The 27,637-nt window shown below is 43.8% G+C and overlaps 1 protein-coding gene across 1 annotated transcript; it reads left to right on the top strand.

Moving 5' to 3' along the window:
• On the top strand, positions 1–23,949 carry LOC147424519 (binding partner of ACD11 1-like). Its single transcript, XM_086499806.1, has 5 exons — positions 1–156; positions 22,594–22,697; positions 22,760–22,838; positions 23,117–23,200; positions 23,298–23,949. The coding sequence occupies exons 1-5, from the start codon at positions 151–153 to the stop codon at positions 23,748–23,750; spliced, it is 726 nt and encodes a 241-aa protein (XP_086355932.1). The 5' UTR covers positions 1–150; the 3' UTR covers positions 23,751–23,949.
• Positions 23,950–27,637: the final 3,688 nt, after the last annotated feature.

The raw sequence follows: 27,637 nt of genomic DNA, 5'->3' as shown, positions 1-27,637 counted from the left end.
GAAGTTATATCTTCCACTCGCTCGGGTCACATAGTGAGACACGCGCGCACATTTGTGAAATACTCTCAAGGGCATCTGTCGAGAATCCAGATCAAAGTACAGCGACAAACGAGAAGCAAGGCGCGCGCGTACACCAACTAGCTTTGAGACATGCCTGTGAGTTAGACAACATCGCCCTCGCAGCAGATCTGTTGTTGGTTTGTGTTTTGATTCTATTAAAGGAAGAAACGATCAACTGCAAGTTTTGGGTCCGTTGTACTGATAGCAATGTTTTGCATTCTCGGTCTTTCTCATGCGCTTATACCACATGCATCCACATGAACACATGCTGCTTGGATGCAGCATCATCATGCACATAGTTATTTTCTGATGTAATTATATCAGATCCCTTTGAACGATGCTGGCATGGCTTCTTGCAGTGTGTGTGCTCTAGACTGACGATCGCTAGGTATCATTGCTTGAATACTGGTGCCTTACAACCGATATAAAAAGATGACTCTACTCTCAACTCTGCTTCATTCTTAATTGCACCAGCGTGAGCTGGTTTGTGCATACAGAGTTGCATTGAACTTTTGAACTGCAATGGAAGTCACAAATCAAGAAAGATGGTGTTATCTGTGTGTACGTTGGTACATGAGGATCTATCATAGTAAAACACACGGAGAGGGCCCTGAAGAATGCTTTTTAAGCAGTTCTTAAAGTCTCTCTCGCTCAAGAGATTCAGCCTTCAAGAAGCCACAATAAACTCAAAGACTCCCTTTTAACTTTTAAGATTTCCTTTTGTGACAGATAGACCGTGGTACCAATCGCTAAATGCAGAAATGGTATAGATGAAGGTTTGCATGCAGACAATTTCGGAGTGAAAGCTGACAAATTCCTAGCTTGTTTTGCAACTAAGTCAAAATGGTAGTGGAAACTATTGTGTTTTCTGATGTCGTCATTTAGTCCAAACTCTTAGTAGGTGTTCCTTCAAGTTGTCGAGGAAAAGGTTAACACGACATGTGTTTTTACATAGCCTCAACACCAATGAAGGCAATCAAAGATAAATATCAAAGCCACAGGCAAATGCATGAGTTTGCTAGAGGACACAGGCGAAGGCAAGCTTGATAAGGACTGTAGGATGTTTGCTCAACTAGCTGGTCTTCCTACATATGTCCACTATGAGCCGCAAAGAGGGTGTTAAAGTTATAGCATCTAAAGTGAATGGCCCAATGGATCCCAATATTTATTTTGGCTTTAGGTATTTTTTAAACTTATTTTTCATAGCTTTGGATTGGGCAATTTATTGAGGGGGGTACTTAAGTGCCACGGGCTGTATATAAGCAACACTCAATCCCTATTGTATAATCTCTAATTTATTGTCCAATTGGTTGGTTCAACAGAATCTCTCTCTTTTTCTCTCTCGTGTATTCTCTCCTTGCCATTGTACGCTTTCACATTGTCGACTTTGACAGATACAATGGTGGAGCCCTTATGGTTTTCCCTACTATATCCACATCTTGAATCTTCATTGAATCAGTCCAAGGATTTCAAAGATGGTGGTTCTAGAATTAAATTTTTCACCTTTTCAGGAGTGAGAGACAAAAAGAAAGCTTGCAGTTCTTGTAACAGTTTGATAATATCTATGCCCTGCAGAACTACATGAAAGAATCAAAGACCTCTCGAGCTGCTCTTTTTATGAAAGATACTATAGCCACCAAGTCGCATGCTGCAAGGACTTGGCAAGCTTTCAAGAAATTTTTTTCCCAGAGCTACATGACATCCTTATTTGAAGTACAGCTTCTTGCAAATTGGGGTAGCGTGAAAATGCTTGCCACGAAAACTACGGAGGACTACAACCAAAGGTTTCTCGATGTTTACCTTCCAGTGTCCTTCTTTAAGCTTATAACCTTGGAGGACCAGTGCGGACGATATACCATTTGAGTGCCATCACCTTTATAGGAATACTATTTATCTAAACACGTTTCCAATATGCAAGAACTTACGGACCATGCTGCGGTTGGTTACAAATTTATAAAAGGAAGGTTAGAATTTGTCATGGACGATCGATCGACAAACACTTTGAATCCTCGACCACCATGAACAAACTCTTAGGATTCTCGCGATGCGTAAACTCAAAAGCCTCGTTTGACACTTCAATAACGAGAAACCCTATTGCAAGAAGGTAGATACTTTGAATGTTTCCAGACAGGATACACCTGTTATAGCTGTCCTACTGTCACAAACTGATGACTTGGCATCACTACGTGGACACTAAAGTCACTTTATAAGTTGTTCCAACTCATCGGTACTGTCGACAGGGCCCAAGAGACACAAAAGATTAAAAAATGCTAATTGAATAGCTATACGGACGCCTGGAAATCGTGCTCCTGGAAATCGCGTTGACATGTTGGCGTGGCAGGCGATACGGAAATCCAGAAAACGTGCTGACGTGGCGGTCGTACAGAATTCCTCGCTGGATTCAGCGCCAACTTTTGGGCCTAGAGATTTTGAGTTTGAAGCTTTTTCGTGTACTGCTTTTGAAGAGCCCATGGGGCCTTTAAATATAAACCTAGGGCTACTCCTTGGCGGGGTTGGCTCACGAACAACCAAGCAGAGAGGACCCTCGGGCCTTGTAACTTTGCTCAAGCATTAATATAAAAATAAATACCGAAAGGGACGCCAGTCTTTGGGGCCAATTGTGAGAGTGAGCAGCGAAAGAGTGAGCCACGCGCGTCGAAAACGTTGGAGAGAGAGAGAGAGAGAGAGAGAGAGAGAGAGAGAGAGAGAGAGAGAGAGAGAGAGAGAGAGAGAGAGAGAGAGAGAGAGAGAGAGAGAGAGAGAACACAAGTGCTCTGCAAATGATGCTCTCAATACACAATCTGAATGACTACAAGACCCTAAGCATTCTATTTATAGAATCTTAGATTGAGGTAGGGCAAAAAAATGTGTAACTGGTGCAAAAAACATAAAAGCCCAAAAGTGGCTAAAAATGTGTTCACTAAGCAAGGCTCAAAAAATGACCGGCCGGACACGTGCTAAAAGTGTCCACCCATGCAATCTACATGATGTGCGATGGGTGGCCAACTCGGGACAATCACTAGCCGTACAAAATGGCGAAGCAACGGCGGTGTAACTCTAACACTTGCTCTGAGCATCGGATGCTGAGACAACACAAAGGAGTCGAAGGTGAGAAGCCAAAGTTCGCTGTAGGAACATACTCTAAATGAAGATCTCTAGCTAAAACCCGCTCCCGAACATAGTGGTATTGCACCTCAATGTGCTTTTTTCGAGCGTGAAAGATAGGGTTCTTGGCAATAGCAATGCAACTCTGATTGTCGCACAAAAGACAAGTCGTAGCAGTGTGGAAAAACAACTCTCTCCCAATAATCTCCGTAGCCATACGGCCTCGCAAGCAGCATAGCAAGCTGTTCTATACTCCGCCTCTATAGAAGATAGTACAACGGTGGGTTGCCGCCTACTGCTCCATGAAATGGGTCCTGAGTCGAGTGTGAAAACTACTCATGTAGTAGAGCGCCGAGTATATGGATTTCCTGTCAAGTCTTATTCTAGAACGAATGTGGTAATACGTTCGGTTCAAGTGCTTGTATAGACTTCTCCTCAGTAATAAAGATACTATTACGGGGGGGGGGGGACCAGCCCATCTTCTGGTCCCCAGTACTGTGTCGATCTTCTCACTCTCTATCTCTCTCTCTATTTATTTCTCTCTATATCCTCTGGCTTCAGTAATAAGTGATAAATCCTATTTATCCGAATGTATTTTATATTGTTATGCGCTCCCGTTTGTGACACATGCACGGTCTACGAATAGACTCTAATCTAGATTGACTGGACTGATTGAACCCTGATCATACTGTAGCTTGTCCACGGACACATAGGGTTGGATGTGTCACGTGACACACGACATCACAGGACATCACTTGACATCACATGACAAATCACATTCAACATTCATTCGGATCTCAGACCATGATTTATCGGCAAGGCAATTACCAATCGCATCTAGATCCACTCAGGACCTCATAGATGCCCGATTGACTAATCCCTATTGCAACCATGTCTATCGAGATCATTCAGACCAAAATGCTGTAGTCATTTCATCTATCAGTTCGTGCACTTAAATAAGTCAAGAACAAATCGGTATCATATTATGGGGTATTCCAATTCATAAAGTCGTACAACAGAATACTGTCAGCTCACAATATCCCTGAAACTCAAAGAGACATTAGTGACTTTAATATCAAGAATCGAGGCAATCTGTTGACAAAGGAGTGGAGCAACTCCCCTCGTGCATACCCACTGCACCAGATTCTGCCCAAGCTGAGTTCGGGGTTCCATTTGAAATAGACTATGCTAAACCAAAAGCTTCAAGGTAAAGATGCACAATCTGAGGAGTATCTGCTAGGTCCTCCTCCTCCATCCAATTCGCATCCACTGCAGGATAGTTGTTGAATTTAACCAAGAACCGCCTTATCACTCTACCCTTAATCTTTCTGTCTTTATGCGCCAATATCTGTTCGGGAACAAGGATCTCCTCATTTTCTCCCACTTCGGGTTGCTCATCAGGCTTCCCATCTTCGGGCACATCGCCTTTAAAAGGCTTCAGGAGACTCACATGAAAAGCATAGTGAATCCTCCAAGTATCGGGCAACTTCAATCGGAAGGAGATATCATTTGTCTTTTCAAAGATCTGGAAAGGTCCGTAGTATCGCATACTAAGCTTTGGAAATTTCCCTTTTTCTTTCGTAGGCGTGCCTTCTCAAAACATAAGAGCACCCAATTGTTCTCCTTCAATTTCAAATCGCGACGATGGCGATCTGTTGCCTTTTTGTGTCTTTCTTGAGATTTCTGCAAAGCCTCCCGGACCTTGGCAAAAGCCGTGTCCAAGTCACGCGTGTACTCATCAGCTTCAAAAATCTTATCTTTTGTGCTTAGGAAGGGTGGAACCTTCGCAACACCTTCAATAATCTCAAATGGCGCCTTCCCCGTCGAAGAGTGTGTCACAAAAATACGGAAGCGTAAACTGACTTTTAAAATGTACTTCAAATACTCGAGAATTTGAGAGAGAGAGAGAAAGCTTGACACTTCATTGGGGACTAGAAGATGAGCTGGTCCCCCCCAATAAAGAGAATATCTTTATCACTAAGGGAGAATCTTTACAAGCACAGGAACGGGGCGAAAGCCCGTCCTCTATTCTTTCTTGGCCTTTTTTTGCTTCTGACTGAGAGAGTAGGAGAACTGACTACTGAGAGGATCTATCCTCTTCTGTGAGATTTTTGGGAAGCTCTCGTAGGGGAGAGTCTACCTTCCACAAAACTCATCTGAAGCTCTCACGAATGAGGGTCTATCTTCCGCTAACTGTGCCACTTTGGACGTAATCATTCTTGCAATTAACCAACCACAGAAACATGCAAAACACACACATGCTTGCTGTAATTTTCTGCACATAACCAGAAATTGTTACCTGAGTGCGTTCCAATGCCAAAATGGAGGTCCTTTTCGCGATGGAAATGCTCCAAACTTGGGGTATGTGTAGAGTAGGTAGTGGGGAATGAGATTCTATTAAGACTTTGCTGAAATTCACCCTAATACAAGTGATTAGGGGCTGAAAACAGGGAATTTGCAGCAGCTAGACAAGGGAGAAAGAGAGTTTTCTACTACTTTACGCGATGAAACTTCTCCCAAAGCTGCATGCAACCATGAGAGGCCTTGTTCTAGGTGATGGGTGCTCAGAGGCTCCACATACACCACAAGGTGCTGCTCTCAAGCTTCAATGGAGAGCTTCACTGCGTAGAGGATGGTCAACTTGGGGGGGGGGGGGTAGTGCACTGCCAACCTGGCAAGAGGGGGAGGAGCTGCTCTCTTATAGCCTCCCAAAGGAGGGGGCGCTAGCATGAAGAGAGGGAGTGAGGGGGAGAGAGAGAGATTGCATGGGACTTGGCACACTTACTTTAAAATCTAAAATCATTCAACTTTTGACTTTAAAAATCCTATGCTAGTTAATGAAATGTGCAATTAAGTGCACAACTACACACATAGATGCAACAGATGAAAACTTTATCTGGTCCCTAGCGCATTGCCGTACCAGCAATGCTCTGGCATTACCTGTTCGCACTTGTCTGGCCATTTGGTCCAGCGCAAATCATTTCAGAATACTTTTAACTAACTTATCCTAAGGCCGTAAAATAATCAGGCCTTAGGGTTATTATTCTAAGGACCCCATCTCATTCTTATGCTTGCACTAGCGCGCGTAATTTTCTGAGCCTGAAATCTGAGGCTACTATCTACCCCTTTATTGAAGACCCGATTTCCCAATCGCTAGGGCTTCAGGGTATTTTCTGCTAGGGTCTCCCTGAGGTGCACTAGCCCAAACTTGGGCACATGAGGCCCCAGAACTGCTAAATCTATTCTGATGTGCACACAACTAATTAGATGATTCTTTTCTCGTAAATAAATTAATTATTTACAAAGTCTGACTTAGTTACAGGGGTAAGTCAAATTGCTTGAGTGTATGGCAAAGCCCCGTCTCGCATGACTCTTTAGTTCTTGGATAGAATCTGACTTTTGCTCCAAGCAGTGATCTCGGATCTCCGTAGGAAGTCCCAAGGTAAACCGCTCAATCTGTTCTTTAAACGAGATCTTCTTAAATGAAGAAGCGGGTAGAAAAGAGCTCCAAAATCTCTCGCAATATGCGTCCAAGGTATCTTTCTTGGTCATCCGGAGATGGTTCCAGGCAGTTCGTATGTCGTGTTCGTACTCCCGAGTCAGCCAAAAGGAAATAAAAAGCCTTTTAAATTTCAGCCATTCAACTTTCTTGTTCAATAGAAGAGTGGACCACCATGTTCGAGCATTTCCCTTGAGTAATGTCCTCTAGAGAAAGCTATATCAAACTGCTGTCTGAAGGCCAAAGCCCTCGGAAGTATCTCGAAATCCAGAAAAAGTGTCAAATTTAATTGACTGTCCACCTTCCATTAATTCTCGAACTTTCTTGCTTTTATCCTCCAGACTCCAGAAAGTCATATTGGTTGGCTTTATAGAAATTCTTCTTATTTGCATAAAATCTGTGATCATCGGAGCCCGAACTATCCGAAGATGAGTCCTGTGTAGAACTGTCAGAAACTGGGCGAAACCTAGGCTTCTTTGCCTTTTTCTTGCCCTTTCCTAAGCTTTGCTTTTTGCTTCTTTTTTTCCCTTTCCTGTCTTCTTCGCTCGAGTCAGAAGAGCTAGAAGAACTGTCAGAAGAAGAAGAAGAAGAACTGGATACTCCTTCAAATCTGACATGCTTTTTCTGTTTTCTTGCCGAGGCAAAAGCAGATTGACGACCCAAATAACCCGGGAAGTCAGTTCCTTTCTTCTGCTTTTTGTCGTGCTTTTTGCGTTGTTGGTTGCGTCAAAAAGCTGGGTAATCCGTGTATCAACCACCTCTTCTAATTCTTGCTCTGTAAACATCTTTGGAGTAGGAGGTTTCTTGAGTGCTTGTTTGAGGGGTGGTTTTGTGGCCTTCCGCCACTGAGAGTGCACTTCGTCGAAGGATGTCTGAGTCAAAAATTTTACAAATTTGGGATCCTTCGCAATGTTGATCATCATCTTTGTCGCATCGTCAACCAATTGTTGACGCTTCATCTCTTCAATCTCTGCCTGAGTAGGCCGAGGCAGGCCATACTCCTCGTGAGAATCTTCTTCGTGATCTCTTCTCGCATCCCCAGATGCAGAGGAAGTCGGCTGATCTCTGTTTGAATCCATAAGTGTCGCGAGAAAAAGGATCGGATTTCCCGGTAGAAGAGAAATCGGCTGCGCTCTGATACCACTGTAACAAACTTGGACACTCCAAGTCAAGATTCTACCGCAACACAACAGAGATTCACTTCTACGGAATTCCTTGATTTAAGGCTTCCGTGATTTAGGTTGGGTAGTTCTTCAGAATTCCGTGATTTACACTGACAGCTTTTTGGCATTGCTTTTGGACCAGAAGCTTTTGAGTTTGAATGCTTTTCATGTAAACTGTTGTTCATAAGCATAGGGCCTTTAAATATGTGCTAAGGGCTCATTCTCTGGTATGCTTCCTGGAGAAGGTGCAGAGTCCGGAGTACCGGCTTGTACTGTGTTGATGCAATATAAAGAAATACCGAAAGAGACGCCAAGGTGGGGTGGAATTCCGCCACTGCGTGTCGCGTGTCGTCTCTCTCTCTCTCTCTCTCAGTTCAATTGTTATTGAAGTGCTAAAAGTCTGTTCAGTCTGTTCTTTTCTATTGGCACGTGGTGCTCGTCTTGTGACAGTGGTATCAGAGCATCAGGCGTGTGCTTTTCTGAAAGCATACCGGTCCTACGAAATAGCAGACCGTATCTTCGGAATTTTATTTGAAGTATCTTCGGGTCCCGACCGCGGACTTTTTAGCCACTTCCACCCTTACTTCATCCCGCATTGGGCGCGCTCCTATCTTCATCGCTCTGTCTTACAGGGCATAAGCCATAAAGAACCCAAGACATGGAATGCATGGATTCAGTAGAATATTTGTAGTTTCTGCTCAACGAGCTTCACGACATTCTTTCGCGGTATCCTCAGCAGAATCTTTCGAAGCTGCAAAGTTTTCAACAATTTTTGAACTACATGTTACCCCCTCTGATGCCCCAGGTGGTACCTCCTCCTCCGGCATCAGAAAGTACGAGAGCTTCAAACCGTCAACCTTCTCAACCGTCTGTTCCGATCAGGGGAGTTTTAGGAATATGGTGCAGCCATCTGACCATGATCTAGTGCAACTACCTTTGCCACCGCCATTGCCCCCTCCACCACCACCACCGCCACCAGGCTACAATGGTTGGAGCCCGTATGAATACCCTTATTATCCATACCCGGGATATGCGCCTAACCAACCCAAAGATTTCAAAAATGGCGGCACGATAGTCAAATTTTTCACTTTTTCCGGGGTGAAAGATCGCAAGAAAGCATTGGAGTTCCTACAACAATTCGACAACATCTATGCTTTGGGGAACTATACAAAAGAATCCAAGATTTCTCGAGCAGCAAGATTTTCTAAAGATAATGCTACAATGGTGGAGTTCAATCGTGACACAACCGCATGCTCCAAGGACTTGGCAAGCTTTCAAGACAGTTTTTGCACGTAGTTACATGACTTCTATGCTTGAAGTCCGAATTTTGGCAGAGTGGTGCAACTTGAAAATGCTTGCCACCGAAACCATGGACGACTATAACCAAAGGTTTCTCGACGTGTACCTTCCGGTGTCCTTCTTTAGATCCGTTCCCTTGGAGGCCCAATGCGAGTGATACACCATTGGACTACCATCACCATTGCAAGAATATTGTCTCTCCAAGCAAGTTTCCACCATGCAAGAGCTTATGGACCATGCCATGGTCGGCTAGAAACTAATGAAGGAAAAGCTAGAGTTTATCGCAGAAGAACCTCCGGCCACTAACCACAACTCTCGCCAACAACGAACAAATTCTGGAGAGTCTCGTGAAAACCAACTGCAAAGGCCTCGTTTAACGCCTCAACAACGAGACACCTTACTACAAGAAGGCCGATGCTTTGCATGCTTTCAAACAGGGCATAACCATTCTAGTTGTCCCTATCGCTCTGATAGACTAGTGGAGCCGATGCCCGCACCAACGGTCGACAGAACCCCAGCGCCACCTCCTGCTAGAGAGCTAGACCCGCTATTGGTGTCACAAACGGGAGCGCATAACAATATAAAATTACATTCGGATAAATAGAATTTCTCACTTAATACTGAAGCCAAAGTATATAGAGAGAAATAGATAAAGGGAGAGAGATAGAGAGGGAGAAGATCGACACAGTACTGGGGACCAGAAGATGGGTTGGTCCCCCCCGTAATAGTATCTTTATTATTGAGGAGAAGTCTATACAAGCACTTGAACCGAACGTATTACCACGTTCGTTCTAGAATAAGACTTGATGGTTCCTGGAAGCCTCAGCTTTCGATTCCTAGGGAAAAACCCTATTCCAAGGAACTTCCGTTCCTTATTCCAAATCCTTGAGAAGCAAGGTTCTCGCCTCTGGATCTCACCTTCCAGACTCAGGGCATGACATCCCTGCAACTCTGTTTTCCAACTCTGTTTCCAGAGTCCTCTTCTCGCAGAACAACTCTGCTTTCTCGGACGCGAAGTCCTTGGGAATCCCACCTTCTGGATCACAACTTGGGAGACTACCTCTCTCGGATCCGTGGATCTACTTCCCAAACTCAGGTACGAAACCCTTGGGTTGATCTGGCTCTAATTCCTCAGAGCGCTTTCTCTTGCAAAGGCTCATGCCTTCCTCTGCTCCTACTCCCTCACTATGAGGAAGTACTCATGCAAACAAATACTTAGAGATCATAACATGAAAATCGTTACCTTCAAAGTCTCGACGGTCGAAACACAACTCGGTTCTCGAAAAGCAATTCCCCATAAGAGATTTCTACATAGAAAATCCTCTCTTCCAATCCTACACACAAAAGAGGTGTGTTCTCGGGCTCCTCCTCGTAAATCAGCCCCGTCTATGACGTTTATGGGCTGAAAACAGAGAAACTTGTCGCGATGGAAACATGCTTCGTAGGCACTTCTTCGCGAGGGAACTCGTGCACTGGGTCTTGGCGACATCTGGTACACTTGGGGCCAGCCATGGGCATCACCGGCAACGTCTTCTTTACTGCTGAAATCTGCAGCAGCATCTCCTCCTTGCAAAGATTGGTCTTCCCTTTGGGAGAGGGCTTGTGATGCCTTTATAGCTCCTTGGCCATGGCAAAGATAGCTGCTCGCGTAGAGATCGTGGCCTGTTTTTTTTTTGTTTTTTTCTTCTCTAATTCCCCCCCCCCCTCCCCCTGTTGTTCTGCCAGAAAAAGAGAAAGATAAAACGCTGGTTGATCTGTTGCCTTATTTATCAGATGGTTGCCCACTTATTAAGTGGGCGGCCGGCGTATTTCAAAAATAGTCTGAACCTGCCCAAAAACCCTATAAAACCTTATAAGTTAAAAACAATGCTTTCACAGCACTTCCCAGGCGTTCTTGGATGCAATCACATGCACAGTTGCAATGCAGACATAGACTTTCTCGCGGGAAAGCATCTGCTTTCCCGAAAAGCAATCCCGCTTTCTCAAAAAGCATCTGTTTTTCCTCAAAGTTTCCTATGAACCCATCTTCATTCAAGTGCTTGCTTTTCCTTGTGCACAATTTCAACACAGTTCGGAATTTCCTCTTGACTATGGATATTCCCTTTCCGATGCACCCGTCACCCACCTTGTGACGCATCAGGAATACCCATCACCTAGTCCTTTCCTACCGAACATACGGTACAATCTCCTTCATGATGCTCTATGTCACCCATCCTATGATGCATTAGAGATGTCCGTTCCCGGATGGTCGAATACTTCTTCCGATGCTCGCTGTCACCCATCCGATGTGACGCATCAGAAGTACCCGTTCCTGGTGGCCTTACAGATATTCCCGTTCTCAGAGCTCCCGTCATTACTTCAAATGTCGCGGTAGGAATACTCTGTACTCGGTTGTCTCCATTGAGAAAAGCCCTCCCACTTAAAATTCCAATAATTCATTTAGAATTATTTTTCCTGTTGTTCCAAGCGAGAAAACCTCCTCACTTATAAATCCAATAATTCACTTAGAATTATCAGATAAAGCCAATTTAGCAACATCCCTCTCACTTATAAACAGTTGTCCTCAACTGTAGAGGTCCAACTAAACTGCCGGGGAGAAACCGGAAAGATCCAAATCTTGCTCAAGGGTGAGTTGAGCTAGTTCTTTCTCAAAAGAGAACTTAAAAATTAAATTAAACAAAAATTCAAGAATTCAATACTTACCTTACCGATTCATGTCCTTCCTCTAGTACCTCGAGGATATCCTTCACCAATCATCAAACTTACGAGCCATGTAAAAACTCATCATTCACGTCTTTCCAACAGATCGGAAGTTTTCCTTATCCGAGAATTTGTTAGCTCAATTCCACCTTCTCAATCCCGAGAAGAATAATCCTCCTAGAAATCAGTCTAGGTCTTTACCCTTGCACATAACCTTGCGCTATTAGTCCTGAGGATATTAAACCTCTTGCCTCCTCTCGCATAGGGCATGTCGAGAGCATTAAGCTCATGTGAATCTTCTTGTGGCAGACAAAGTGTGCCATGTTATCAAAGTAAGTTCTTATTCCGGAGCCTTTGCTTTGGGTAGGCCAATGGTTCTGATCCAAAGTTTCCTTATCGGAGGCTGTGAACTTGATTCCGTCTTCTCAAATTCGAGAAGAATAATCTTCCTAGAAATCAATCTAGGTATCTGTCCTTGCGCATAATCCTGCGCTGTTAGTCCAGAGGGTATGAAACCTCTTGTGTCCTCCCACATAGGGAATGCCCAAGTCATAGAGCATTAAGCTCGATGTCTTTCTTTCACAATTTGCGATCACCTTAAAGAAGGTTCTTGTTCTGGGCCGTCGCTCAACGTAGGGGGACGGTTCCAATCCGAAGATTCCTTGTGCACGCCGGCACTTCCTTCCAATTTTTTCCTCCTACGAGTTATTACCACCAACAGTGTTTTCCAGACGCCCATTAGAGTCTCTTCCTTAAGCTGTGTTAGAGTTTCGGTGAACCTGGGAAATTACTTTCCCTTCGTAAGATCCTTAGAGCGAAGACACTCAACTTGACAATCCCTTGGCGCTCGATCTTAGAGCGAAACCCGCTCATCAAATAATCTAGGATTTCAATCCTTGGATTCCTCAAGCACAGGCCATAGTCGTCGCTTGTTCCTTCCCTCGTAAAGAGAGTGTTCATTCACTTGTGCGAAAAGCACTACCATATCTTCCCTTACCGGGTAGGGGGTGTGGGCTCAAAGAGTATTCAAGCTTAATGAAAGCTTTTCTTTGCTGGAAAGCTCAGAATGGTTCCTTCATAATTTCCTACCCGCAGTAGGTAATTTGTTCGAGAATTACCGGATACCAGATCAATAGTTGACCTTCCGGCTAGTTAAGCAAACCAATTCATCTTAGAAAACAATGTTTCAATTTGATCCTGCTCTCATAAACACTCGAGAGTGAGTAGTCCTGGTTAGACATAACCATACCTCGTGCAAAAGAGCAAACAAGCACAATGCACTTTACGATTTCCGCAAAGATGTACCTTTGATCGAAAACCTGTCCTCTCACTTAAAGTTCGAGGGTCTTCTATTCAAGAACTCAGGAGTTAGATTGAATTCCCTTACTCCAAACTTTCTATGTTCAATGGCTCCCGTCCCACTACGGGGATTGGATTCTATGTACACTAAGGTATACACTTTCAGCTTTTATTGCTGACTCTACCATCTGTTGCAAAGTATTTTGCAGATGCGTCTACAAAATTCAGGCAAAAGTCCTTTGTTGAATTTCTTCATCTTTCCTCCCTCAGAGAGGGTTGAGAGTGGAGCTACCTTGGCAAGAGTGAACCACTACTTGCTTCGAGTCTTTGACTCACTCGTGTTCCTATTGGGCAAACCGATCCCAATCTTCTTGGATGCCTTCCTCAAAGTGTAGAGGAAAAAAATTTGTCAGAAAATTCAGCCTTGAATTGAATCCAAGTCTTGTTCTAAGTTCCTTGCAGAGCCTTGGTATACCACCAAGTACTTGCAATCCCCTTGAGGTGTTTGGTCACATGCCTCACCTTCGACGCTTCTCCGAAATTGCCATTTGCAAAGGCAACTTCATACTGTCGAATGATAGCGGTAGCTTTCGGGACATCTTCCCTTCCGTCAAAAGTATCAAACTTGACCGGAGGGTTCTGAGGTCTAAAGACCTTCATATCCTTCCCGAAATGACGGGATTTCTTGGCTATGGTTCTAGATTGATGTTCATGGATATCTTGAAGGTTCTGAAGGATCTAGAGCATTCTGCTCCTTGGATTCTCTAGGTTCTTGAGCATCATGCTCTGGTCGCCTTCTCAGAGAATCCCAAGTCTTGTGTCGCCTTCTTACAGAAAGAAAAACAAATTTCCAACTCTGCGAGCTTTTCCTTGCAGGACTTGAGGTTCTGCCTGCTTACTTCTCTCTTTGGCTTGTCATGGCTTCTTCCCGTATCTCCCCAGAGTCGTCCTCCTTTACAGAGAAAGAGAGGAGACCATGCTTTGATACCACTGTCACAAACGAGAGCGCATAACAATATAAAATTACATTCGGATAAATAGAATTTATCACTTAATACTGAAGCCAGAGTATATAGAGAGAAATAGATAAAAGGAGAGAGATAGAGAGGGAGAAGATCGACACAGTACTAGGGACCTGAAGATGGGCTGGTCCCCCCCCCGTAATAGTATCTTTATTACTGAGGAGAAGTCTATACAAGCACTTGAACCGAACGTATTACCACGTTCGTTCTAGAATAAGACTTGATGGTTCCCGGAAGCCTCAGCTTCCGATTTCTAGGGCAAAAACCCCATTCCAAGGAACTTCCGTTTCTTATTCCAAATCCTTGAGAACCAAGGTTCTCGCCTCTGGATCTCACCTTCCAGACTCAGGGCATGACATCCCTGCAACTCTCTTTTCCAACTCTGTTTCCAGAGTCCTCTCCCCGCAGAACAACTTTGCTTTCCCGAACGCGAAGTCCTTACTTGGGAATCCCACCTTCTGGATCACAACTTGGGAGACTACCTCTCTCGGATCCGTGGATCTACTTCCCAAACTCGGGTACGAAACCCTTGGGCTGATCTGGCTCTAATTCCTCGGAGCGCTTTCTCTTGCAGAGGCTCATGCCTTCCTCTGCTCCTACTCCCTCACTAAGAGGAAGTACTCATGCAAACAAATACTCAGAGATCATAACATGAAAATTGTTACCTTCCAAGTCTCGATGCTCGAAACGCAACTCGGTTCTCGAAAAGCAATTCCCCGGAAGAGATTTCTACATAGAAAATCCTCTCTTCCAATCCTACACACAAAAGAGGTGTGTTCTCGGGTTCCTTCTCGTAAATCAGCCCCGTCTACGACGTTTATGGGCTGAAAACAGAGAAAAACAGCAACTTGTCGCGATGGAAACAAGCTTCATAGGCACTTCTTCGCGAGGGAACTTGCGCACTGGGTCTTGGCGACATCTGGTACACTTGGGGCAGCCATGGGCATCACCGACAACGTCTTCTTTACGGCTGAAATCTGCAGCAACATCTCCTCCTTGCAAAGATCGGTCTTCGCTCTGGGAGAAGGCTTGTGATGCCTTTATAGCTCCTTGGCCATGGCAAAGATAGATGCTCGCGTAGAGATAGCGGCCATTTTTTTTTTTTTTCCTCAACGTTTTTTTTTTCTAGCTGTTTTGCCAGAAAAAGAGAAAGATAAAACATTGGCCTGATCTGTTGCCTTATTTTTTAGATGGATTAAGTGGGTGGCCGGCGTATTTCAAAAGTAGTCTGAACTTGCCCAAAAACTCAAAGTTAAAAACAGTGCTTTCACAACACTTCCCAGGCGTCCCTGGATGCAATCACATGCACAGTTGCAATGCAGACATAGACTTCCTCGCGGGAAAGCATCTGCTTTCCCGAAAAGCAATCCTGCTTTCTCAAAAAGCATCTGTTTTTCCTCAAAGTTTCCTATGAACCCATCTTCATTCAAGTGCTTGCTTTTCCTTGTGCACAATTCCAACAGAGTTCGGAATTTCCTCTTAACTATGGATATCCCCTTTCCGATGCACCCGTCACCCACCTTGTGACGCATTAGGAATACCCATCACCTAGTCCTTTCCTACCGAACTTACGGTACAATCTCCTTCACGATGCTCAATGTCACCCATCCTATGACGCATCAGAGATGTCCGTTCCTGGATGGTCGGATATGTCTTTCTGATGCTCCTTGTCACCCATCCGATGTGACGCATCAGAAGTACCCATTCTTGGTGGCCTTACAGATATTCCTGTTCTCAGTGCTCCCGTCATCACTGCAAATGACGCACTAGGAGTAGTCTGTACTCGGATGTCTCTAGTGAGAAAAACCCTCCCACTTAAAATTCCAATAATTGATTTAGAATTATTTTTCGTGTTGTTCTAAGCGAGAAAACTCCCTCACTTATAAATCCAATAATCCACTTAGAATTATCAAATAAAGCCAATTTAGCAACAATTGGACTAGTTCTTGATATTTATGGCATACGCCTTGAGAGAACAAATGAATTGTGTGGAGCATATGGCAAAGTCAATGGCTTCAAAGCCCTTATTTTCTTTGACCCCGGAGCTACAGAGAACTTCATCCATCCAGAATTCTTAAAGCAGATGCACTTTGATTATGATGCAGAGGGTGGAGAACTTGAAGCTGAGCTAGCCATGGGGCAAACTGAGAAAGTGGTACTGCTCATTGGTGCTTTTCCAGTGACTATTCAAGATTATCATGGAAAAGCTGATTTCCACATCATGAAGTTGGGCAATTGCGACGTTCTCTTGGGCATGCCTTGGCACGACAAGAATGATGCAACTCTCGAGGTTCGGAACAGAACCATCGTGATGCAGAAGGACAAGCCAATCGTCCTCAAAGTTCGGTTGTCCGAACAAAACCTTGAATGAACTCTGCCAATACTCTCTGGGGAGGAATTCTATCACTCCGTGTCGAGTGTCGTCTCTCTCTCTCTCTCTCTCTCTCTCTCTCTCTCTCTCTCAGTTCAGTCGTTATTGAAGTGCTAAAAGTGTGTTCAGTTTGTTCGTGGTGCCCGGCTTGTGATAATGGTATCGGAGCATCAGGCGTGTGCTTTTCTGAAAGCATACCGGTCCTACAAAAGAGCAGACAGAGCTATTGGAATTTTACTTGAAGTATCTTCAAGTCTTGACCTCGGACTTATTAGCCACTCCCACCCTTACTTCATCGCGCATCGGGCGCGCTCCCGTCTTCATCGCTCTGTCTTATAGGGCATAAGCCATAAGAACCCAAGACATGGAATTCATGGATTTAGCAGAATATTTGCAGTTTCTGCTCAACGAACTCCACGACATTCTTTCACGGCATCCTCAACAGAATCTTTCGATGCTGCAAAGTTTTCAACAATGTTTGAACTACATGTAACCCCCTCTGATGCCCCAAGTGGTACCTTCTCCTTCGGCATCAGAAAGTACAAGAGCTTCCAACTGGCAGACTTCTCAACTGTCTTTTCCGATCGGGGGAGTTTTCAGGAATATGGTGCAGCCATCTGACCCTGATCCAGTGCAACCGCCTTTGCCACCGCCATTACCCCCACCTCCACCACCACCACCGCCACCAGGCTACAATGGTTGGAGCCCATATGGATACCCTTATTATCCATACCCAGGATATGCGCCTAACCAACCCAAAGATTTCAAAGATGGCGGCATGACAGTCAAATTTTTCACTTTTTCCGGGGTGAAAGATCGCAAGAAAGCATTGCAGTTCCTACAGCAATTCAACAACATCTATGCTTTAGGAAACTACACAGAAGAATCCAAGATTTCTCCCGCAGCGGGATTTCTGAAAGATAATGCTATGCAATGGTGGAGTTCAATCGCGACACAACCGCATGCTCCAAGGACCTGGCAAGCTTTCAAGACAGTTTTTGCACGTAGTTACATGACTTCTATGCTTGAAGGCCGGATTTTGGCAGAGTGGGGCAACTTGAAAATTCTTGCCACCGAAACCGTGGACGAATATAACCAAAGGGTTCTTGACGTGTAAAATCTGCAAATGCTGACTTTCTGCTGAATTCTGACACTGTCGGCGAGGACGACGATGGCGACGACGCGACGACGAAAATGCAGATGCTGAAATCTGCGGACAGTGGGCTGAATCTGAAAACGCTGGCTGATCTGACGGTATGGCGATGATCTATTGCGGGTAGGTGAGATCTACGAGGCTAGGGGCTGATCTGCTGTGTCTAAGTGCTGAAAACTGAAAATGCTGATGCACTGGGGCTGATTTGATGCCTGAATCTGCAAATGCTAGGCAAAGTTTGCAACTAAAAAACGCCAGATGATCTGTAGCAAAAACGTTGGTCTTGATCTGTAGCAGAAGCGCCAAGGCTGATCTGCAATCTGGAAACTGAAACTGTAGCAAAACGCTAGGCTTGATTTGTTGATGAAAACGCTAGGCTGTCCTGCTTCTATTGGTGGCTGAAAACGCTAGGTCTCCTTCCGATCTTGCTGAGAAGGTGCACTGCAAGTCATTGGAACTTTTGCTGCCTCTTTTGCCAAAAAGTGCTATCGCTAGGTTTTATTTATAGTAGCTTAGCAAATTTGCCTTACCTAGTTTTCCAGCAAGTCACTTATTAAATAATAAATGAAAAATGGATAAATAGGGAAAATGGGTTCTGTGCACTGTAAAATGCTCATGATGGGTACTGACTGTCATGTTGATGATCATGCGGTGTGCAACCAGAGGATATGCAACTACTCTAAGTGCTTGGACATGCACGGCCTGCACACAGGCTCACAAAGGTGCCAGAACACTTCCTAAGCTGACCTGAACCCTAGACCTGAAGTAGCTTGTCCACATGCACATAGGGTTAGATGTGCACGTGACAGGTCACTTGTAAAGCTTACAAAGTAAATCATAGCCCCCAAAAGCAGTAAATCAGAGCCCCCAAAAGCAGAGCCCCCAAAAGTAGTAAATCAAAAGCAATCACCTCCAAAAGCATCTTTGGCTAAAATCTGCCAGCAAAAGCACACTTCAGGTTGCTCATCAGGCTCCGTGTCAATGGCATCTCACCCTTAAAACTTTTCAAAAGACCCACATGAAATGCATTGTGAATCTTCCAAGTGTCTGGCAACTTGAGTCTAAAGGATACATCATTTATCTCTAAAAATCCTATCCATCATTCCGTTGAATGTTGCTAGAGCATTCGTAAGTCCAAAATGCATAACCAAATACTTGTATAAACCAAAGGTTGTTCGGAAAGCTGTCTTATAGACATCCCTCATGCCAATTCGAATGTGATAATATCCACTCTTCAGATCAATTCTTGTAGTCTGTCGAGAATATCATCGATCCCTGGATTTTAATGGTGATTTTATTGAGAGCTCTATAGTCAATGCACATCCTCCAAGATCTGTCTTTCTTTAATACTAGCAAGACCGGAGAGCAGAAAGGTGAAGTGCTAGGTTGGATGAGACCCTTTTCTAGAACGTCTTTAATCAATCGTATGGTCCTCAGACGAGGTGGAGGTAACTCGCCTGGTAGGCAGAAACAATCAGTCTGTGTAAGCAGAAATTCTTGTCGTTCCTTTTTCAATTCAAACATATTTGATCGTTGTTCATCATTCAATTCTTTCAAGAAGATCGAGTAAACAAAAAGATTGGATTTCATTAATTTGGAAATAGCTGAAGCGGATACAAGTGGGACGGACTCGCCCTTCAATGCATTTCCTTTCAAGTAGGATGCTGCCCTTCTGAATAGCGCCCCCCCAAAAAAGCTATATCAAACTGTTGAATAAAATCGAGGGCTTCGTGTGCATCTCGAAAACTTTAAAAGTTATTAAATTTTATTGCTTGTCCACTCTCCTTGAATTCTTTGGTCTTCTTGCTCTTTATCTTTGAAAAAGTCGTATTGGTTGGCTCTATAAAAGTCCTTCCTCTTAGAATAAAACATCTGGTCATCAGAGTCCGAACTTTAAGAAAAGGATGAATCCTCCTCAGAGCTATCAGGAAATTTTTGAGATCTTTGGTGGGATCTACTTTTCTTGGCCTTCTTCTTGTTCTTTCCATGTCTCTGGCTCTCGCGTGGTTTCTTGCCCTTTTTGTCCTCGTCACTGGAATTTGAAGAGGAAGGGTTGTCGGAACTAGTAGAAGAGGACGAGGAAAAATTGGACACACCCTCGAAGCATACACGCTTCTTTTCTTTTCGTGCATTTGCAAAAGAAGACTGTCGACCCAAATAACAAGGGTAATCTGTTCCCTTGCTACGTCTCTTTGAATGCTTCGTGGTCTTCAATATTTGGTTGACTCGTCGTTCTATCACATCATCAAGTTCACCTTCAGTGTATATCCGCGGGGCAAGTGGTTTCTTCAATGTGGACTTTAATGGTGAATCGATGGCTGTACGCCATCGGGAACGCATCTCATCAATCGAGTGCTGGGTCAAAAATTTTGCGTACTGGGGATCCTTCAAATATTGAAGCATGTGCTTATCACAAGCATCAACTTGTTGTTGACGCTGCATCTCCAATCGTTTATACTCCGTAGGCCGTGGAGGCCAGTACTCTTCTTTCGATTGCCCATTTGAATTTCCCGTACTTTCACCCGATCCGGAATTGTTGGATGGGTTCGTCTGATTCTTGCGGGATTTGTCACTTGAATCCATGTGTGTCGCGGTAAAAGGATCGGTTTTCCTTGTGAAAGGAAAATCGACTGAGCTCTGATACCACTATTACAGACTTGGACACCCCAAGTCAGAAATTGTCACGACACGAGAGAATCACTTAAAACACTTCACAAAACTTAAATCACAATTTAAATAGGCCTGGCGTGGTTCCATGCCCAAAGGTACTGGCCCCAAAATCTGGCGCTGCTTTCGATATTTATTTTTATATTAATACTTGAGCAAAGTTAGAGAGTCGTACGGTCCTCTCTGCTCGTCAGCAAGTCTGATACAGGAGGCTCTCTCAGTTCATATATAAAGGCCCCATGGGCTCTCTAAAAGCAGTACATCAAAAGCTCAACTCAAAATCCCCAAAAGCTGGCAGCACAAATCACGGAATTCCGTACAGCTACCACGTCATCAGCCAACGTAAAACACAGAGCGTCCGTACATTTGTCACGTCAGCATCTCTCTCTCTCTCTCTCTCTCTCTCTCTCTATTTTCTCTAGTGTCCCTTGGGTCCCATCGGACGTAACCCTAGAACAACTTATAACTTTAACTCTGGTCACTTTTTAGCGCGGATATGCCACGTCATTATTTTATGACACTCAACCCCACGACCTGTGATAAATCCCATAAATGGGAAATAAATAGGTGAAAGGGACAAGAGGCTCTGGTAGGGCAATGAACTGCAAGAGAGAAAATGGTATAGGGCATAAGGAGCCTGTGGCCATGGAACAAAGCCAAAACCCGAGCTAAACATGGCTAGACACAACCTTGCATGAGAAACCTAACTCACACTGGCCGGGCACAGCCACAAAACAGCCCCTCACTCCCTAGCACGTGTCCCTGGGAGAAACTGGGACCGACTGGACGAATTTGGAGAGATTCCTAAACTCTAACAGAGGGGCATCCATACGGATGGCTGATGACGTGGCGGCGTAGACTTGGGAGCTTTTGGGCGCGAGTTTGAAACATTGAGTTTTTGACCCTTCAGGGCTTCCAATTTTTAAAAAACAATTGACTTTCGTGCTCTTGAGCACTTGTAAAAGCAAGAGGCCAAAGTGACATACTTTTGTAGTGCCATACTTTAATGCTTCAAGTTTTTTCCTGTAGTTCAATTAGAGTTGTAGGAAACAGAAACGAAAACGGAAACGACAAAGTTTGAGAGGGTTGAAACGGAGAAACACCACGTCAGTCAAGGTGTGGTATTACCCATGCTATAGGATACAAATATGACCAGGGATATACCAGAAAAACACAAATATTGATAGCTGATACAAATTAAGATACAACATCAAGGGACAAAGGCTTAGTTTTGATAGATTATACAAATCAAGATACAACATCAAAGGACAAAGGCTTATTTTTCATCATGCAAATGGGACTCAAGAGTCAAATAAGAACAATAAAGAATGACTTGCTGCTAAACGTAGAGAGCATGAATCTACGAGGAGATCTCCTCTTCAACTTCTGCAGAGTGATCACCAACATCTCCTTCATTAAGCTCATTTGCCTTCGGCTCCTCTGGCTTGAGAGAATTGAAAGGATTTTTTAAAAATGAAACAGCAACCTGAAACATTTCAAGCCTCTTTTCTTGCCTTCCGAAACTCCATGTGGCGCTACACCTCTAATTTCGAAACATTTCGGGTCTAGAAACGCGTTTCGGGCCAAGAGGGTGGTGTTTCGCCGTTTCATATGTAATTAGAGGCCATTTCTGGGCGTTTCCCGCTACACCGAGTTCAATAGCATCATTGTAGGTGCACTTGAATTATCTTTTTTATGTATGTAGTTCATAAATCATCTGATGTCAATAACTGATACATAGAAGCAGTAAAAGTCATCTGCTTTCAATAATGTGATGCGCTGCTCAAATGCAACTCCAGTGTGAAAAGTGCCTCAGCACCTGTCCCTATGCTGCCACATCATCGGTCACGTCACCTGCCATGCTAGCAATCTGTACAGGCCTGTGATTCGTGGTGCGTTTTACGGGCTGACCTGTACATGTTTGAGCTTTAGGTCCTGCTTCTGGTTTGGCTCTCCTCTGTTCCTATTGGATAGCCGTGATATGTTAGCATTTTGTGACACCGGCCTTTGCACTGAAAAGGTCTTGGCAGCTCTCAACTTCTGAGGGAAGGGCTCGCCCATTTTTTGTGTCTGGAGGATAGAATGGCCCCTTATTCAAATCATTGTGTGAGATGTGAGGTTATTTATATTTGTAGCACTTGTATTACCAACTGTTTTTTCTTTGGAGAGGAGTGTGAGTTCCCTTTGATATTGTTAGATGTGTCCATTGTTGATGAGCATTTGGTACCAACATGTAGACCTCGATCTTCTTGCAGGCCAGAACAGTGAAAGTGAGCAATGTATCCTTGAAGGCAACGGAGCGAGAAATTCATGAATTTTTCTCGTTTTCTGGGGAGATTGAGCATATAGCCATAGAAAGGTAATTGCCACTGTATACTGTCTAGCCATTTTTGGCATTTATTAAATTGGTTTACGGTGCAGCAACGGAGATGCAGCAACAAAGACGGTGTATGTAAGATTTGTGCATCCAGAAGCGGTGGAAACTGCAGTGTTGCTTTCTGTATGTACTTTTTGCGTTGTTTCAATTGTTTCTTATTATATACATGAGATGCTGCTCATGCAATTAGCATGGGTGATGATAGATTTTGAGTGCTAGTGCCTTCGTGGCACTAGCAAGCACCCTTCAAAGTTTTTGATAAAAGGGATCGGAGGGTATTCAGTTGTGCCACGTTGCACTAAGCACTCGAAATTTATCCGTATGGCATGCAATGCTTGATATTCTGTGGATTCTCCTTTTGTTAGTACAAATTTTCATACTAGTTCCTGTGTCCATTTTAGGGGGCAACGATTGTGGACGAAATTGTGAGTATCACGGAAGTTGAGGATTTTCTTCCATCCTCTTTTAATGATGGTGAAAAGCAGGTACGAAAGTGCATGCTTTCTTTGCCGGTTAATATCAGAGTTTTATTTGTATTTCACTAGTTCTTCAGTGTGTTTCACTTGTTCGAATGTTGGGCAGGCAGCTGCAGGTGCGCCAGGGATTGGAGGTGCAGTGACAAAAGCTCAGGATGTGTTCTCAACAATGCTTGCAAGGGGATATGACCTTGGGAAGGATGCGGTCACCAAAGCAAAAGCTTTTGATGAGAAGCACCAACTGTCCGCAAATGCAACTGCCACGGTGTCTTCTATTGACCAAAAGATCGGCCTGACACAAAAATTCAGCACAGGCACAGCTGTGGTGAACGAGCATGTCAAGGCAATAGATGAGAAATTCCAGGTCTCGGAAAAGACGAGGTCAGCATTTGTGGCAGCTGAGGAGAAGATGAGCACTGCAAGTTCAGCATTAATGAGAAACAAGTACATATTGACGAGTGCTGCTTGGGTCACTGGAGCCTTTAGTAAGGTCAGCAAGGCCGCAGGAGAAGTGGGACAGAAAACTATAGAGAAAATTCATACTCCTGATACCAAATGAGCAGGCCAGACGGGTTGCACTCAAGTTTGCCTGAAATAACCAAATAGAGGGACTGTATATACAAATTCCTTATCTCAAGATTTGTTGAAACACTTGTAGCAGCTACTTAGGGTGCAGCACGGTGGGATCATGCTGGCCAGACTTTGCTTGTATCAATTGATTCATTGACCCGTTTCAGTAATACTTTTTATTTTAGACATGTAAGACTCCTACCAAGATATTATATGTTTGGGCACATTAGATATACAAATGCGAAACCGCCCCAATGTTTGTTTTGTCCCGTCTTGTAGTGCATGTGAGGATTATAATGTAGGGCTATAGTTATAGTGACCAGCAGTGGAAGTCTCCTTCCAGAGCGGATGAGGAGAGGTGCATCTTACTTCGATGTTGGTCTTAGAGGTTTTATGATTTGGATGCAAGATATAATATCGTGAGCTCCATCCTCGCGTTTCCTAACTGTGGAGTATATGACAAGTACAGAGTAGTGCATCTCTCTCTCTCTCTCTCTCTCCCTCTCCCTCCTCTTGCATGTCTGGACTGGAGATTGCACACAAAAAAGTAAGGGAGCTGGAAGCTCCCATAACCATGGCATGTAACCACTTGCAGGCATCATTAGTCGATCCTTCAATCCTGTATAAGAGAGCTTTCTTGCCCCTGCAGTGTATGCCGTGAGCCCGACTAGCCTCCCCTAACTGTTCTACCTTGCCCTATCGTAGTCATCATCTGTGCTTCAAGCGCTTGTGCAACCACCAACTGCATCTCCTCTCCTGCCTCCTTTCACAGGAATGCTCTTCTCCATCTGCTTCTTTAGCTGATGGTTCCCTTCCATCTCACTGTTGCCCTGCCGCCCCCTCTGCCCTCAGTACCTTCCCTTCCCCTTTCTACCATCAGCGACATCTTGGTTGAACCCCAGGTTTGCGAGCAAAGAACATTACGCAGGGACAAGCCCCTTTATCCGGCTCCGATCAACCCTTTAAGGTAAGAGGAAGCTTAGGTGATTGGGGAGGAAGACGGGAGGAGCCAAAAGCAGGGAACGAAGAGGGGGAAAAAGTTGTTTGTTGGGGGGGGGGGGGGGGTTTGGTGAATCTCTTTAATAATTGATTTTCAGAAAGTTATATAGAGAAGAGATGACTAATGCCCTTCTCAAAAGAGAGAAATAGTTGGGTTGGCAGGTAAGGGAGATTGGCATTTGCAATGCAACAGGAGTGTTACATGCTTTGTAATCATCTTGCACCTGGTAAAGTTCTTGCATGCAAGCATGCGGTTGGTGACATTTCAAGCCTAAAATGCCGCGGTCATTGGGGCAGGAGGAACCATCCACTTTCATGGCGCTACCTCGAGGGTGCACATAGAAACAAGAGCAAATGCTAAATCAACGGAGCTGATGTGAGCAACTCTAGTTCCACATGATTTGGAATCTCGTTGTATGAGATCGATTAATTTTGCAACATGGATACAATTATTAAATTACTGAAGTCTTGTGAGGTTTTAAAGTTAATATAATACAATTATTTTTTTGCAGTGTCTATCCAATTGGGGCAAGAGTTTCCAAACTTCATGATTTTACCGTGGGATAACATTTCGAGCACGATGCATACCCGGGAAACGTAAATTGTCTCAATGCCGTAAGATACCATTGCCTTTGAGATCGTGTGTGAGAGCAACCAAGATGTCAAAACTATACATCCTTGTCAAAGTTGAAGTGGGTGTCGAAGTCGATGTTGAAATTGTGTGCCGATGTCCTACCTCTACCGCTAGGCTGAGGTGCCATTGATGTCTAAATAAAAAATCCGTCTCACTCTAGTGATAAGCATTTTAAATACAACGTTATTTGTAAAAATAGTCTCCCTATACTGCATTTTTGGCCCACCTGTACTTCAAATCAACTTTTTCCATAAAGTTGTAGATCTTGAAGTAAGCACTGTGTAGATAAAAAAACTTTTCAAATTGGAGCTTCCTAGCTCAAGTTATGACCAAGACATTGAACTATTCTCAAATTGTCATAGATGAGTGACTCTTTCTCTAAGGTTTCACTTGCTGCAATTTTTTGATGTAGACCATAGACCCTTAACCTTGGGTCAATTTGAAGCTATCCCGCACGTGATATGAATGCTGTTGTGCTCCCCCTTGGGCTAAACCATCGTCATGGGAAGCTCAAGCTCTGAGCTACTTCCTCTGTTGGCGGCGTTGGTATACAAGCTGTGACGCCCTCGAGGCGGTGAAGCCATAGCCATCAGATTTGATACCAATTGAAGAGCACGCGATCATGTAGAGCGTGTGTGTAGTGAGGAAGGAGAAGAATAAGTAGACACATAGAGTGGGTGGAGCACCTCTTAGACCAAGTGTGCGAGAGCTCCTAGTACTAGAATTTTGCTTGGATTTTTTGCAAGAAAATAATTTAGATCACTTGAGGATTACATTAAAGGGATTTATGTATGTTGGGAATGAGGCTCTTTTTTATTCTCAACTCAAATCATTGCTTTGGCATAGTGCTTTTGTTTTGTTGAATTTGGTGGTGGTAGTCACTTGGATTTGGGCACCAATTTGGGCTATTTGGCAATTGGTTTGGGCTTAGGCACTTGACCTTGGCCAATGCATGGCTACCCATGGGGCTTAGGACCAATTGGATGGCCATCCATTGTGTAAATAGGGCAAGCCAATATGAAAAGTGAAAGAAGAAGTATGGAGAAAAATAATATCAGAGAAAGTTGCATCCTCTAGGGCATAGTTTCATACATTGCCAACACCCCCTACTCATTTTCTTTTGATTTTTGCGAGCTTTGGAGAGCATTACCAGGTTGATAAATACTTTGGTAAGTCTCTAGAGATGGGTGTGCTCAAAATTTTGATTTGGGCTCATTTTGGCCTCCGTCTCCACTACTAAAGATATTATGCAAGCAACTTTTTCCTTTCATGCACAATTTCTTCCATTGAAATTTTTTTCATAGTGGGTCTTTGATTGTCTTTTGTGCTTTGTGCTATATACAGAAGAAAGAAAGTGGATCTTTTTCAAATGCAACCATTACAGAATTTGCAAATTCAATTGGTGATGCAGAATGAGCTTTTAGTGTGCAGTGTCCGTATGACCCTTTTGGCCATGATGATGCATCCATGATTGAGGCTACAAATATATATGTGTGGTGTTTTGACAGTGGTGCTACAAAGCACGTTAAATATCATCGTAACTTGTTCACTTTTCTTTATGTTATCCCCAATGGGAATACTGTCACTTGTGCCTAGAACGCCCTTATCCAATTTAGGGAGTTGGAAAGATTGTACTCTCACTGCAATTAATGATAGTTCCTTCATACTTTCTGATGTAGTTTTTGTTTATGGGATCAAGAAGAATCCATTGTCTATTTTAACATTAGCAAGACTTGGTCTTGTTGTAAAGTTTGTGCATGATAGATCTGTCATTATTCATGATCTTACTTGAGGTGATACTGTTGTTGCATTAGGTACTTTGTTTCATGGGTTGTATAAGCTCATGAGACAAGGTACTTTGTCTCAGTGGTTGTATGATATCAATTACTATGACAAGTGTGTGGAGGATTTTGCAAATGTAGTTACGAATTCTATAGCTATTCTAGATGCTAAACTATGGCAGGCATGTTTTGGGCATCTGAATTTTGCCAATTTGATGCATTTATAGAAATATGATATGATTACCTCATTGATCCCTTTGGAGGCACCATTTAAGCATGTTTATGAAGGCTATATTTTGGAAAAGATACAACGTTCTAGGTTTCCAAAAGATGGTTTAGTGCCAACTACTCGCAAGTTGTAGCTTGTTGACAAAATGAATGTTTGCAACCCAATGCACACTCCTTCTTTTAGTAATAATTTGTACTTCGTGACTTTCGTTAGTGATTATTCATGGCATACAT

The sequence above is a fragment of the Adiantum capillus-veneris genome, chromosome 25, assembly GCF_014529385.1.
Source record: "Adiantum capillus-veneris isolate H3 chromosome 25, ASM1452938v2, whole genome shotgun sequence".
Lineage (NCBI taxonomy): Eukaryota > Viridiplantae > Streptophyta > Polypodiopsida > Polypodiales > Pteridaceae > Adiantum > Adiantum capillus-veneris.
This window is presented reverse-complemented; position numbering and strand designations above follow the sequence as displayed.